The sequence below is a fragment of the Motacilla alba genome, chromosome 7 (assembly GCF_015832195.1).
Source record: "Motacilla alba alba isolate MOTALB_02 chromosome 7, Motacilla_alba_V1.0_pri, whole genome shotgun sequence".
Classification (NCBI taxonomy): Eukaryota; Metazoa; Chordata; class Aves; order Passeriformes; family Motacillidae; genus Motacilla; species Motacilla alba.
The window spans coordinates 15373407-15389289 of NC_052022.1; the positions used below are offsets into that span (position 1 = coordinate 15373407).

The following is a 15883-nucleotide window of genomic DNA, read 5'->3' on the forward strand; positions in this document are numbered from 1 at the left end:
ACGTGTCCCTACGCACTTCGGGAAGGCGAAGGGGGGACGCAAGCCCCAGCGCCTGTGTGTCCCCCTCCGGAGCACCCTGAGAGTCACCGGCCCTGGCGAGGCGGGGAGAGGGGTACGGGGGGCGCGGCCCCCGGAGCCGCTCACAGGTCCCTGCCGGCAGCAAACCGGCCCTCACCCCCTGCCCACGTCCTCCTCCCTGCGAGCACCGCGTCGCCCTCTTCAAGCCCCCCCCGCACCCCGAGACCCCTTCTGGTGACAGGCAGCTGTGGACCCCCTCAACACGGGGGGGCAGCACCCCCCCTCCACGCACCACCCCATCACCGCTCGGATATCACGCGTGGCCCCCGCCCCCTGGAGAGATGACACCCCCTCCAGCACCCTCCCTCCCGGGGGGCCTGGGGACCCTGTGCCCTCACCTCCCGCCCGTACCTGGTTCATGACGCTCCCGAAATCCATCCGGGGTCTCGCCTGCCTACATCCGAGAGGGACGGCACCGCAGCCTCACCTGGCCCGGGGGGCGCGGGGGGCGGCCGGAGGGGCCGCGGGGGGCAGGCGGGAGCCCGGCGTCGCCCGGGCGGGCAGGAGCGAAGGCAGACTGCAGGCAGAGCCCCCCTCCCTCCCCGGGCCAAGCCTGGAGAAGGAAGGAAGGAAGGAGGGAGGGAGGAGGGAGGGGAGGGAAGGAGGGGGAGAGCCGAAGGGTTTCGCTCCCCAGAAACGGGACCCCGGCGATGGAGGGGCGCGGGGAGGTCCCGCCGGCTCCCCGCTCCCCTCCGCACCCCCGAGGCGGCCGGGGGCTGGGGAGCCTGGGGCGCCGGCCCCGGCCCTGGGGAGGAATGGGGTCCCGGTCGACTTTTTCCACCGCTCCTCTCCCTTCTCTCGCTTCTTCTCCCTCTTTCTTCTCCTCTTCCCTCTCCCCAGCTGCACGGCGCGCTCCAAGTCCGGCCCCGCTCCGCTCCCCTCGCCTCCCCCAAAAACGCCCTTAAAGGCAACCGGGAGCCTGACTCGAGCAGCTGGCCCTGGGGTAGGGGAGCCGGCAGGTGGGCAGACCACCCCCCCCAAAAAAAAAAAATCCCCCCCACACCTCCGCCACCTCCCCCTTCAAAGCCCCTCGCAGCCGGTGCCGAGGGGCCGCGGCGGGCGGCGGGGTGCAGCGGGGTCGGGGCCTTATCGCCCCGCGTGACGCCACCGGCGTCCCTGTGCCCTTGGCGGGGGGGTGGCAGGGACCGGTGTGTGGGGCCCTGCTTGGGGCCTGCCTGGCACCCCCTGGCACAACTTGGTGCGCCCCTGTGCCATATGCGGGACCAAGTGCCCAACTAATGGTCCTTGGTTGTCGCACACCCCCAGCGCGGGAGAGGATGTGGAGATTTATCAGCCCGCCTCTCAACTAAAAATCAAAGCCAAAATGCTGGAAAAGCCCCGTCTGTCCCTTAGCACCTAAAGTTATGCCAGTCCCAGCTTGCCTGTCCCAAACCTGGAGTGTGCCCAGCATCCCCCTGGCCTTCCTCCTGTCTCCCCTCCTCCTCCTTCCTCCTCCTCCTCCTCGGGGGGCTGCATGCCGATGGATGGAGCCCTGGTCTCCCTTGCTGCCCCTGGGGCAACCCAGCCCCAGCCCTGCTAAACAGGCAAGTGCTCAGTGCCAGGAGACCTCACAGCAAAGAGGGGAAGCCCACCAGCAGCAGCCCAGAGAGTGGCGAGCTGGCCAGGGAGGCGGTGAGCCAGGCACCCGGCCCAGTGCTGTTGACATTTTCTCACCCAACGCCTCCCCGTTCCTGTTTGCATTTCCGTCCTGAAGCCCTGGGCTCAGCCAAAAGGCTGGAACTGGCTCTGCTGGAGCGGTGCAGGACCCCAACACTCCTCCTACCTCACCACCCCTTCAAAAGGCACCAGGGAGGGCTCTGTGCTAAGGGGCTCTCCCATTGCCCACCTCCAGGTCCCCCTAAGGGACACCACCCCTGTGAGTACACTCCAGTTCAAGGAGATCTTTCCCATTCCCTCCATGCCTCAGCTTCCACAGCAACCCAACAGTGCCATGGGATGGGAGCACCAAAAGGCACTGTGGGGACCCTTCCTGCTGCCAAGGACAAAGCACCAGAGCCAAACATCTCTGGAGAGCATCTCGTCATCCCCCTCCCAAGGAAGCACCAGCCAGCCATTCTGCCCTCCCCAGCACGCAACAGCACAGGGTCAGATCCCAACAGCCACCACTCTAGGGACAAAACCCCATGGCCAGGATCCACTGACACCCCTACACAAGTTCCACCATCCCCACAGCACACAAAAACCAGGCATCCCGAAAAGATGGGAGCGCTGCAACAAGGATGGAGGGGCAAAGAACATCCTGCACCAGCAGTGCACAGCATGGACCCCAGCCCAGCTCCAGCACAGACCCCTGCACAGGCCCCAGAACCCAAACTCCTCAGGAGAAGGCCAGAGGATGGCTCCCAGGCCCTGGGAAACATCAGCAGAGGAAGAGCTGGGGCCGGATGGGAAAGTATCAGCAACTGAATGGGATGGAAATGAGTGGGTGAGCGAAGGGCACTGATAGCAAGTCCCTGTCCTGGTCCCCGGGGCAGTGACAGGAACTGTCCCCTGGGGACATGACGTGTCCCTTTCACAGGACACAGCCAGAGAAGTCCTGACAACATCCTTGAACTACAGCTGCCAAAGTAAGTCCCGGAGCCATAGGGTCAAAGTGCCAGTGGGAGCAAGTCCAGCAGTCTGCAAAGTGGCTCCAGTGACTCCCAGCCCCCCAGACAAACCACCCCTCACATGAAACAGTTCCTCTGTGACCCAAAACAAACACCCTTGAGCATCGTTACCCCAGATGTCAGTGGAAGAAAGGAGACCTGGGGACCAGGCACACAGGTGTGGTTCATCTCCAGAGATTAAAGAACACAGGAGGTAAGCCCCAGTGCAGGGTCTGTAGAGCCCCTCTTGAGCCAGACTTTTCAGCTGTTTTGGGATCACTCCCACCTCTTGGAGGGTCCTGGAAGTTCCCAGGGACCCAGCACCCTTCCCAGGGCAGGTATCAGGAGGAGTGGCCATGGGGGATGGAAACTGGTCTGGGAAGGGAGAAAACCGGTGGGAAATAAGGCAGGCCTGGACCCTGCTCCCCACCACGACAGGGCTCTGGGAAGATGCAGCCCTAGGAGCTGCCAAGGAGGGAGGCTGGTGGTCACCATTGCCTCATCTGACACCTCCCAGGCCAGTCCTGGCCAATGCTCACCACTGCAGCGAGCATGAGCAGTCTCAGCATCCCCTCTCCCCTGCCCATCCTCTCTGTGCAGCACCCCGAGGGTGCAGAGAAGGGCCCCAAGTCCTCCAAGCAGCCGAGCCGGCCCCCCACTGGAGCTGAGAGGCCGAATATTTGGGCAGTGACGTAAAGAAGGGGAAAAAGGAAAGAGGCAGGGGGAAAAAAAAAACCAAAACCCCCTCCAGGACCTGCTGCACAAATACAACCTGGCACAGCACCGGGGCAGGGCTGGGCCCCACAGCTCCCCATCCCTCCACCCCAGCTGGGCCCACGCCAGGGCCAAGGACATATTCCTGTTCTATTCCTTCCCTCCCCTGCCCCGCCCCCTTTGTTGTGGAGACATGGGGTGTTGCTAATTACCGGTGCCAAAGCACTGGGGGGATGGCTTTGAACGAGGCCATGAGGGACAGGGACCTGACGGGCAGCTCCCCTGTGACCAGTACGTCATCCCCTTCACAGCACGGGGAGGAAGCAGAGTGGCTGGGGCAGGGAGCAGGGACCGGACAGCCACAAGTCCCATAACAGGAGTCTACCACAGCTGGGACATGGATGTCCCCTCCTTGCAGCTCCCAGGAACTTGCAATACACGGCTTGGCCATATCCCCCAGCACTGCCTGGGCCCCTGGCCATGGCATGGCTGAAGGGTGGCAATCACCAGGAGTCACGCCTTCCTGGAAATGTTCAACCATGCCTTGCCTCAGTTTCCCTTCCTAGTTCTGACTTGCTTAACAAGCAGGGGGTATCCCCAGCACCAGCTGAGGGGTGGCACATTCCCTCACCCCCACCACCACACCCCGCCATGGGTCCTACAGCCGTCCAAGGGCCCGTCAACGCCGCGGGCACGGGGAGCGATTGCTCTGGCCAGGACATGCCTCGCTGCCCAGCCCTGGCCCTGCTCCAGCCCCCGGTTTAATGATGGACAAACCTGCCCCCCCCGGAGTCCCATCACAGGGGGCACTTGAAAAACAACCCAGGCCTGGCATGAGGCCAGCGGGGATGGATGGCAGTGAACTGGGAGCACATGCATGTGACCACCTGCCTGTGTGCGAGCGTGTTCGCGCACACAGATGGATGTTCTTGCACACACGTGCATTTCCCTGCAGCTCATGCGCTCGTGCATGCATCTGTGAGCACACACAGTCACACACACACACACACACGTTCACATGCACAGGCGCACACACACGTGTGTGTGGCACGGCTCCAATGCACACTTTCAGCTCCCCAGGAAGAGACACTGAGGGGACAACCCCGAGCCCCCTTGGACCCATGCTATGTGATGTGCCTCAGTTTCCCCTCTTGGCCCAGCACTCCCACTCCCCCAGCAGTGCTGGGCCCCTGTGTGGCAGGGGCGAGCAGGGCAGGCTGGAGCCTTGCCAGGCCCAGGGGCTGGCACAGGCGCCATTTCCCAGAACCAAGCACCAGCAATCGCCAGCCGATTCGGCAGCCAAACACCACAGCGTTCCCTGTCCCCCAGCCAAACCATCCATCTTGGGGCCAGCTCCCACTACGGGAAGCAGCACAGTCCCCCAACTTTTATCAGCCTCTCCAACCAGCATCATGGCAAAATCTGGCCACAGTCAGAGCGAAGGCATCCCGGGGGACACAGACACTCCTAGGATATCCATTTATTTGGGACACGCCTGCTTGGCCCCACTGCTCAGAGCATCCTCGGTCAGAGAGCAGTGTCACCACCGATCCTGGCTGTGCCACTGCCAGCACATGCCACCCATGACACAGGCTCACCCACGCCTGAGCACAGACACAGAAGTACTGCACCCCACACCATGTTCCCTGCCTCCTGCTGCCCCCACACAGGGCTGGGTGACTCAGTTTCCCCACTTTTCAAAGGAAGATACGCCCCCGCAGCTTTGGGCAGGCAGTTCTGGTGCAGGGAGGGAGGGGCAGGCTGTGTGTGTCACATACATACCAATGTCCATCCATCCAACCGTCCCTCTCGGAGAGAGGGAGGGAGGTTTGCTAAGCAAGGAAAAATCCCTGAGCAGAGGCACAGGGAGCAAGAAGGGCCTTACATGGGCATGGGAACAGTGTTCTGCTTCCCAGCTGATGAGTGCGTAGCTGCCCCTCCACAGCCACCCACGGGCACCAGGCATCCCACCAGCATCACTGCCAGCACAGGGCAATGGGTTCCACCACTGTTGCCCCACTGTCTTTCAGGCAGGATGGAAACTTGAGGGACGCAGGTCACTGCCAGGGCATGGGTCCTGCCCTCCCTGCTACAGCTCTGCCTTCTCTCTGCCTTCTCATGGAGGGGACACTCACTAGCACCCCAAAAGCTCCCAGGCATCCCCACATACACTCCAGTGTCCCCCTCCCCTTATCCCCATCACACCCATGGTACCCCCTGGCACCCCACACTGATTACCAGGAGTAGAACTCTTTACACCCCACCCACAGCTCCATCTCTCCCCCCTCCCCAATACCTGATCCAATTGAGGTTTGTAAGCTGGGGCTTTCCCCAGCTGGGCCTGGATGCAGCTGGGAGCTGGGCATGCTAGGGGGCAGAATGAAGAGGTGGAGCAAGTCCCAGGGAAGTAAATATGGGGACCAAAGAGCAGAACTGCCAGTAGCATGGTAGGGCAGACTCCAGGGCCAGGAGACATCAGAGCCAGGAGACACCAGGACCTCGGCAGCATATCCAGGGCAGGAAGAGGAAGCATACATAGCAGGGGGCAGCTGCCAGCACTTTGGGGGTGCGTTCATCTTCCCTCTCCAAAGTATCCTGGAGGTGCAGGGGTTAAATATGAGGGACTTCAGGTAAACAAGAGGCCATTTTTGCTCCATGCCAAGCCCCCTCCCCACATGCACCCTCCTTGGAGACCCTACAATAACAAGGCGGCGTGTGAGTCAGCTGGCCATTTGCCCGACCGGAGGAGCCCCTCCCTGGGCGCTGGCCCAGAGGCGCTCTGCGGAAGGCCCCTGGCCCTGGCCCCATGCACGCTCCCCCCAGCAGCAAACCCCTCGGCTAGCTGGCCCCACCGAGGGGGCTCCAGCTTCCAGCGAGCGTGGGAAGGGTGATGGAGGCTAATGAAATGCAGCCGGCCGAGAGAGCGAGCCACGGGCTGCCCATGCGCACAGCCTAGCCAGATGCTGGGAGCCTGGTATGACCCCCCTCTTGGTGTACAACCCCCTATCAGACATCAGAGAATCCCCACCGGGTTCACACCCAGACACACACACTTCCTGACACTCCCTCCTGCCTGGAAACCACTGGCAGATGCTCCCTGCCACCGTACAGCTCTCCCCACAAGGCCACCTTCTCTGGCCTCAGCCTTCCTGGCGTCTTTGGCACAGGCTGCCCGGGGTGACACAGGGTCCTGGCGTGGCCCAGAGTTGACACAGGGTCCTGGGGCTGGCACAGCTCCACTAAGCCTCCCAGTTACCTTCACCCAGCCCGTTCAAGGCCCAGGGTACCCCACGGCCCCCCCTTCCCCCAAGAGCCCAGCCAGGGCTCGGTGCCAGGGCTGCTGCCAGCGCCTGCCCTGCGCCGCCACCCATACCGTGGCACCCTGCAAAGCCCAACGTGTGCCCGGCCCCTGGCACAGCACCCCCCTTTCTTCTCCCTCCCTGCCCAGCTGGGCACAGGCAATGGGCACGGGAACAGGCATGTCCCAGCCTACGCTGTCTGCCTGGGGCATGCCAGCCTCTTCCCGCCCAGGATGCCAGCCCCAGAGATAGCTGGCATACACGCCTCCCCAGGGATTAAGAACACGAAGCCTCCCCTGCCCCGGCAGCACAGTAATGGGCACCATGCCCACCTCCAGCTCCTCGGAGAACCTGGGTTGCTGTAGGGTCCCCCTCTGCTGGTGCAGCATCTGGACAGACAAACACTGCTGGGCATCCTCAGTTCCACTGTCTCCTGCCAGCAAGATCCGCCCCTGGCTGGGCATCGGCAGAGCTGCTCAGCCTGCGTGCATGCAGCTGGCAGCGCTCGGCCGCGGCGCATGGCACCCACGTGCAGCAGCACTCACCCTGGCAAAGGGCACCCCGCTCCAGGTACTGGGGCACAGATACCTGCTGGTCTGCTCTGAGAAGGGCTGCACCCCAAAACCCAGCCTTATACACAGACAAGCACATGTTGTCAGTGACCAGACAGCAGGATGGCAATGTCAGCCTCACCCAGTGGTGACACCAGTGCCACCATGACCAACCTAGAGCCACAGCCCATTTGGATGTCCATTTAGCAGGGTCAGCTGGCATGCACCATGGCATCCTCCCTCTGAGTCCCCAGCACCTTCAGGCAGGGGTGGGGACACCTCAGAGCACTGGCCTTACCTTGGCTTGGCACTTGGTGTGGCAGGAGAGCTTGCAGCCTATGGGAAAGAGGGAGAAGAGAGGGTTATTGGAGGCAGAAGGAGGGTAGTGCCAGGTGGCAGCCTGCAGGGCAGGAAGGAGGGGCACCTGACACTGCAGGGTACAGAGCACCTTGGCATGGGCACTGGCTGCCAGGACGTGCACACACGTGCAGGGACGCCTGCACCTCGCACTGATGCGCACACATTCCAGGTGGCACCAGCACAGCACAGCAGCAGGCACACAAAATGCGGCTCTGGGGCACACACGGTGCCAACGTGCCAGTGAGTGTGTGTGAGCGCAAGCCCCAGTGCCCAGGGTGAACAGCGTGGAGGCAGACAGGTCTCATGGGGCTTCTCATGGACACTGGCATGACTGAGAGCGCTACGGGGGTGCGGCCATTGCCTGTGCTCCCTCTCTCTTTCCTGTGCACTGCTGTTGCACACTTTCACCCGTGCCCCATGGAGAGCACATGCTCACGGGCAGTGCAGGCCTCTTTGCCACTGCTGGGGATACACACTTGTGCAGGGCACCACTACGCTGCCTGAGTAGCCCCAGGGGACACAAGGGTCCCCACGTAGCATGGCCACAGCCGCACCCCCATCCCTGTTCCCCTTGGGCCCATTTCCTGCAGCACAGGAAGCCTCATTGTTCCCATTTCCTCTGTCCGCCTCTCGCACGGGGCTCAGCGACACCGCACACGTGCGAGGGCTCGCAGCCCCACCTGTGACCCACTGGGTGCCATGGGCAGCAAGCATGGCTCAGGGGTGAGCACCCACATGTGTGCACAGACCCCCACCCGTGTGCACATACATGGTGGCCGCTGCACACTCACTACACGTGCAGGAAGGTGACACACAGTCACCTACGTGTGCAACACCTCAGTGTCTCCATGGGCCACCCTGGCCTCCCAGCCACCTTCCCACCCACAAAGGCACACCACATACTCTCTCACAGCCACAGCCCTCCCTCTAACACACAGGCACACGTGTGTGTGCACAGATTGGCACAGGCACCTGTTCCCACCTTCAGATCCTCGTGCATGCAGGCATGCACACACATCCCCGATGTCCTGACCTCCCCGGCATGTCCCCGTGCACACGCGTCCCCACAGCCCCAGCTCACCTCTGCAGGTGCTGCCCTGGCGCGTGATGGCCTGCCGGCAGATCCCGCAGGCCTTCACCTTCTTGAAGCTCGTCATCTTGAAGGAGTGTGCTGGAGGGGCCTCCAGGTCCTGGGGCTGGGGGGAACACGGGGCTTCGTCAGCGGGAACAAGGTGGCACCAAGACCCAGACACTCAACTCTGACCCGTCTGTTTTCCCTGGGCACACTTCATCCTGCACCCATGTCCCCCACACCCCTTCACCTGTAGCTGTGAACTGTGCAGCAGTGGTACAGGCTGTGGGCGACAGGATACGGGGTACAGGGCAAGGGATGGGGGGTATGGAGTGGGGATGGGGGGTACGGGGGAAGGGGGGTGGGGCACGGCCTCCACCCCTTTAAATAGTCTCTGCCGCCCCCTGGCGGTGCGGGACTGTGCGTAGTGTGTGCGTGTGCACATGTACACGCTCGTGTGTTCACACATCTGTGCGTGTGCACATATGTGTGTGTGTGCACGCACAGATTGTGTGCGCAGATGTGCACGAGCGCACGCGTGTGCCCATGCTGTTTGTGCTGTGTGTGCAGTCTGTGTGCACACATGCATACACTCGTGTGTTCACGCATCTGTGCGTGTGCACATATATGTGTGTGTGTGCACGCACAGATTGTGTGCGCAGATGTGCACGAGCGCACGCGTGTGCCCATGCTGTTTGTGCTGTGTGTGCAGTCTGTGTGCACACATGCATACACTCGTGTGTTCACGCATCTGTGCGTGTGCACATATATGTGTGTGTGTGCACGCACAGATTGTGTGCGCAGATGTGCACGAGCGCACGCGTGTGCCCATGCTGTTTGTGCTGTGTGTGCCCATACCCAGGTGTGCACGCACCCGTGTGCACACATGTGCGTGTGCATGCACACATGGGTGCACGGTCGTGCCTCCCTGCGTGTCGGTACATCTCCGTGTGTCCCTGTGAATACGAGCCCATGCACAAGCATGTCTGTGAGCAGGTGTGTGGGCACAGCTGTGTGTGTCTGCACACACAGGGGGTGAAGATGCTTGAATGCACATATGTGTGTGCAAACTCTTGTGCACGTGAGCACGTGTGAATGCACACTGATAAACGTGTAGATAATGCATGCATGTATATATGGGTACACAGATATGTGCACAAAAACCTATGTGCACACCCCGAGTACGTGTGAGTGCTGCCAGTAGGGTGCCCATGCTGGGGGTGTCTCACTGTCATGCTGTGTTTTGGGGTGCATGCCAGGCAGTGTGTGCTGAGCTGTGTCTTGGAGGGGTGTAAAGAGGACACAGAGTCCCCTGAGCATGAGCAGCCATGCCCACCCTGTCTGGCACAACCCACAGCAAGAGCAAGCTGATGCCACGAGTATGACTGAGTGCAGGATGGATCCAAACTGTGCAAGCATGTGTGTGTGTGTTCATGCATGGGAGTTGAGAACAGGGAGGGGTCTTGGCACAGCTGCAGGCAGCCAGTGATCCTCCCCAACTCCCAGTTGACTGTTTTTGCAGGGGGGCAACCCTTGGCAGCACGCCAGCCCTGCCCACCCACCCACTGCCAGATGAAGACGTGAGCCCCTGTAAATCCGCCTTTTCATGCCAAGACTAATGAGATTAAGCAGAGGCCCGGTGGCCCCCCCTTGCCTTGGCGCCCCGCTCTCCTCCAGCCTGCTGCACCAGAGCCAAAAGGGATGGTGCCAAAGTGTCAGGGGGCCGGGTACCTCCCCACAAAATTCTCTGCCTCAGTTTCCCTAGTGCAAACAGAGAGGGGAGATGGGCCATGCACGTGCACTGCACAGCTATGTGTGTGTGCAAACACTCCCAGGGCTGTGAGGGTGTTGTCATGGCACTGTGTGTACATGCACACCTGCAGGCACACGTGTCCTCACCAGCCACAGCAGCAGCAGTGGCACGGGCTCATTGTTCCCATACACAGGTCCATGTGCCACCGTGCACGCACTCACACGGGTTTGTCCATATGCGTGCAAGCCCCTCTTCCCTGGGCACCTATTCCCACAGGGCCATTCACGGGTGGTCCCTTGGCAGCCCCCAAAGCTGATGCCACCCTACCGGGTGGGTGTGTACACACATACACGTGTGTGTGCTCAGACATGGCGTCACCCACCCCGCAGCCGTGGGAAAAGCTCCCCCAGGACAGGGGCTCCCACGCTGCAGTTGCTGGGTGACAGTGAGATCTAATGATGCCATGAGCTCCTTTGCATATGCAAAGCAGCATCATTGCTGCAGGGTGCCCCGGGAAGAGTCCTTGCCCCCCGCTCCCAGGGACCCCCTAGATGCCCAGGGATGCCGACACATCTCCCATGCACGTACCCCCCCACTCTGCCCTGGCCTCCATGGCTTCATTAACAGCAATTATCCTCACTAGTGAAAGAGCTGGCCCTTTGATTCCCACACCCCCAGAGTCTCTTCTGTTTGTCTCATTGCCAATACCATCACTGTGCCAGAGGGGGACCAAACCAGCACCCAGCTTTATGCCCTCCCAGCACCCTGCTGCTGGAGGGGCGCTCTGCCCACCCAGTGCCACTCTGCCAGCCAGGGAACCAGCCCATCCCACAAAACAATCCAGCCCCAGCTCCATACTGGCAGCATCCCAATTAGCCTCCCTGCCCCCAAGGCTGGCAACTGTTGGGGGGATGCAGGGGCATGGGCTGGAGGGCTTCTTGGGCACATCTCCTGGATACCCACACATGGGTACCCACCTCCAGGGACCAGCACCCACATGGTGCAGGAGCAGGGGTGCAAAGGCATCCCTAGCCATGGGGCCCCCCAACACACAGACCAAAGGAGGCTGGAAGGGGACCCAGGTGTCCTGGGCTGGAAGAGGCACCAGACAGAGATGCCAAATTAATCAAGAGCCGGGGACCTGGGTTCATTGCCCAGCACTGCAGAGAGTGCAGTGGCGGGGAGGGAGGGGGGGGAACCTGTGACACCCAGTTCCCCTGAGGCTGCAAAGCCAGGGTGGGTAGAGGGCACCAGGACACCTGGTCTTGTAGGCTCAGATCCACCCAGTTTTGCAACCCGCTGGGCCCTAAGACTCAGCTTAGCGACTGGGGAGAATGCAGAGTACCAAACGCCCATAACTAACTGGATCCCCCCAGTTTTACGAGTTGCCCTTCCCTTCAGTGGAGTAGCAGATCCTCTGCCCCAGGGAATGGTGGAGCCCCCGGCCAGTGACGCAGGCTGGGCGTCGTGGGGGATCAGCCGCCCACCCTCCCCAAGCCCACAACCCTTCCACACACAGATCCTTCTACAGCCCAGTACGTCCCGCATCCCAGCCCGTCCCCCCTCTTCGTGTACCCCCCAGCCTACTGCCCACCGCCACTTCTCTCTCGGGCTGGGTCCCGCTCCGCTCCGCTCCCCACAGTCCCCGGGCGCCTCCCGGCCCCGCTCCCGGTCCGGTCCCCCCAGCCCCACCCCGATGTCCGGCCGTCCCTAGCGGTCTCCGCGCTGTCCCGGTTCCCCCCGAGCCGGTCCTGGTACCGGTCCAGCCCCGCCAGTTCCCCCTGCTCCCAGTCAGCCCGTCCCGGTGCAAACGCCCCCGCTCCGTCCCGCTCCCCTCGCATCCAGTCCCATCCACCGCCCGCTCCCGGGACCAGCCCCGCTCCGCGACCCCGGCGCCGGGACCCCGCGGCGCTGCCGCGCTGCTCCCCCCGGTGCGGGTCGTACCCAGAGCAGGCAGGAGAGGCACAGCCCGGTCATGCTGCCCGCGGCGCGTCCCCGGCCGGCCGAGCCCCCCGGCCCCTCGCTCCGCCCGCCCGCCCCACCCCGGCCCCTCGCCGCCCCTCCGGCCGGGGGGAGGAGGGGAGCGGCAAAGCGCCCCGAGCCCGCAGCGCCCCAATCGACCTGGCCCGGAGGCGTCTGGGACACCCCCCCACCGCCAGCAGAGGGGCTGCGGGACTGTGAGGGCCCGGAGCGGGGCTGTGCGTGTCCCAGGCCCCCTCTTCCCCACTCACACACATTTGGGATCCATTTCCTCCGCTGACCGGGGGACACCCGCCACCCACGTCACCCTCATCCCTCCTCCGGCCTCCAGCGGGTCCTGCGGCGGGATGCACCCCCCCCCATCCCCAGCCGAGTCCCCTGGGTGGTCCCGGGATGGGAGACGGGGAGGGATCAGCGGACATCCATGCGCGGAGCTGGGGGGCCTCAGTGAGGGGGGACAACCTCCAGGCGGGACGGAGAGCGGCTTGGCAGCCTGCGGCCCTGACGGGAATGGATTTGGCAGGGGGGTGCTCCAGCCCCTCCTGGGGGGCTTGGCCGTGCGACACACGGTTCCCCCTCTCTCCACCAGTGCTGACTCCGGCTCCAGCCTGGAAACTTGTGCTCAGCTGGCCGTGACCATGAGGGTGTGAGTCAGGGTGCGGGACGTGCCAGGGGGAAGGACACACCGACAGGACGAGCCACGGCTGGCATGGAAATCTGGGCATGGAGAGGACGTGGGCACTGTAATGCCCCCCTCTCCATGCCTCGGTTTCCCATCTGTACTCTGCATAAAACCGCCAGCCCAGAAAGGAAGGGCAGGGTGGGATGGGGGTAGGCTGCCCTTCCCAGAGACTGGGGTTGCATCTGGCTCCTCCCAAAGTGCAGCATCCCCTCCCCAAAATAGCCCTGTCCCATTGACCTCCACCCCACCACTATGCTGTGCTCACCCAGCTCAGGGAAGTGGTACCCCTGTGGGGATGTACCAGCTGGGATGGAGGACAACACGTCCCACCTCTCCATGCCAAACAGATCCAGGGGCAGAGGGAGGCTGGGGGCACTGATCCTGCTCCCAGCACCAAACAAGCAAAGAGCCATCCCTGCCCACACCCCTCCCCATCATTACAGCCCTTATTAATCAATCTCGTTACTGCTCACAAATGAAAGCCCCGGTGGAGAGAAGTTTCCACACCCCCCTATAAATCACTTCCTCCCATTCACTGCCGTGACAATCCCAGGCTCCCCAGAAGGGCAGGGACAAGGGTCATGCGTCAGGGACAGGGTGGCCGCAGGGACACAGCCCATCACTATCATTTAAGGCTCATTTTCTCAGCAGGTGGACACACATGGGGTCACTTAGCACAGGGACTCCCGCACAGGTTCTACTGGTGTAGGCATGTACTCTCAGTGCAAGGCCAGCATCGGCAGGACTCCTTTGTGTCCTGGGGTCACCACACCCCCAAAGCCCGCACACCCACTTCCAGCAGAACTGTCCCCACACTGCTCTTGGGTGCACAGGGCACACGCACACATCACACATGTCCCCCTGTGTACATGCCGGGACACACTCATGTACACCACACACACAGCCCATGTCACACATGGCGGGCGGGTCCCATGTGCGTGGGTACCTGTCAGCACGGAAAGGACCGAGACACCCCTCTGTAACAGCTCACACCACAGAGAACCCTGCTGCTACTGCCCCCAGCATACACACGTGTTAGGGGACACACACCCCATGGCAGCTCCATTGAGACCTCCTGTGCACCCACACCCGTGTGAGCTGCAGTTCACTCCCACCTCAGCCCCACCTGCATGCCCATGAACACACATGCACAAGTAGATGTGTGCTACAGCCCCCCATGAGTCCATGTCCTCACACCCACATCAGAAACACACGGACAAAGTGGTGGACATAGGACTGCACAACCACCAACCCACACCTCACCAATGCCACCCACCCACCCACAGCCCTGCCCACCCCCCAGTTCTACTCCCATCAGTTCATGGTCCTGTGTCCCCGGCGCACTCTGGGGTCCCCAAGCAGTCAGAGGCCTCTCCTTCCTCCAGGCTGTGTCCCTGTCCTGGCATACACTGGACTGTCACCAGCCTGCAGTGACTCCCTCAGGCGCTGCCCGGCGGTGGCTTTGGCACCTGCTTTTCTGGCATGGTGCAGCTGAAGTGTCCCATGCCATCCTGCTAGGCATGGGGCAGCTTCCCAAACACGGAGGAACGAAGTGAGGGTGGCGCAGTGGGAGTCCAGCACCCTCCAACAGCTTCCCCCCCGCTCCCGTCTCAGTTTGCGCAGCCGGGGTGGCAGAGCAGAATGAGTCCCCACACCAGGTGCTGCATGGGCACGGGGATCCCCTGTGGGGCAATCCTTTGGCTCATGGATCCCACACATGCCAGGTGCTGACGGGCCCAGAGGTGCCCTACACAGAGTGACCCCACAGGGGTCTCGCACGTTGGGCACAGGGAGCCCACACTGACTGAGTACCTTATGGCCACGGTGCTTCCCAGTGCCAGGTGTTTACAGGTACAGGGATCCCCCACACTGACCACTTTATGGGCACAGGGATTTCACTTGGGGGGTGTTTTACAGGCACTGGGGTCCCCTCATGCAGGGCATCGTGTTCCCTTTGTGGGTTCTGTAAGGACACAGGGACTCCCCCTGCCTCTACCGTCTCTCTGTAAGGACACAGGGATCCCAGCAGATCCCTCAGAATGAAAGGCTGTACAGCAGATCCTCTCCAGTCAGGCACTGCAGGGGTCCTCGGGTGTGGGAAGAGAGGGTCACAGTGAGACGCTGTGGGGGGGGGGGGGGGGCAAAAGGAGGGACAAAGGACATGCCCTGCACCCTGGCATGCATATGCAGGGTTTAACCCCTAGCTGCCCGGAGCAGGCAGGGCCAGCGGCAGCCCATACCCCCAGTCCCCGCACCCCGGAGCCCCCCAGCTCCGTGTCCCCCGCAGCCCCTAACCCTAACGCCGTGCCCGGCGATGCCCGCTTACCTCCCGGCGGCGGCGGGCGCGGAGGGGCAGGAGGCAGGACACCAAGGACTTCCCCCAGCCAACCAAGGTGGCAAAGCACCAGCTCAGCCGGGTCATGGTGCCCCTGCCAGGGGCTCACCCTGCGGGGGGAGGGTGCAGGGGCCGACCCCTGCCCAGGGCACGCTCGGACGAGCGGCCGAACCCAGCCGTGCGCCGGCCGCAACAAGCTCCGGTGCCCGGGCAGTGCCCCCGAAGTGCCCAGCCCTGGGCACGGGGCCGTGCGACAATGATGTGCTGGGGGGCTGCGGTCCCACCGGGCCCCGTCCCCCCCGCCGGTTCCCCAGCGTCGCCTGCGCGCTGGCAGCCAGGCAGGGAGCACCGTGCCCGCCCCTGTCCTGCAGTGCTTGGGTGGGAGCCAGCTCCAACACGCTCCCCCTCCTCCCCCTCCTCCTTCTCCTCCTCCTCCTCCTCCTCCTCCTT

The 15883-nt window shown here is 62.8% G+C and overlaps 1 protein-coding gene across 15 annotated transcripts in view; it reads right to left on the bottom strand.

Annotated features, from left to right (window-relative positions):
* Positions 1 to 12707, bottom strand: part of TNS1 (tensin 1) — a 66550-nt gene extending 53843 nt beyond the window's left edge. For 3 of the 15 annotated variants that reach the window (XM_038141917.1, XM_038141918.1, XM_038141916.1), the window contains exons 1-3: positions 12668 to 12702; positions 8693 to 8807; positions 7550 to 7587 (exon numbers count right to left, since the gene is read on the bottom strand). In XM_038141917.1, the coding sequence (XP_037997845.1) occupies positions 7550 to 7587; positions 8693 to 8807; positions 12668 to 12673 (159 nt within the window). In that variant the 5' untranslated portion in view covers positions 12674 to 12702. Of the gene's footprint in view, positions 1 to 429; positions 1662 to 7549; positions 7588 to 8692; positions 8808 to 12380; positions 12444 to 12667 lie in introns of those variants that run through there. The other 12 variants (XM_038141927.1, XM_038141926.1, XM_038141925.1 and 9 more) reach the window with 7 other exon arrangements.
* Between the last annotated feature and the right edge of the window lie 3176 nt (positions 12708 to 15883).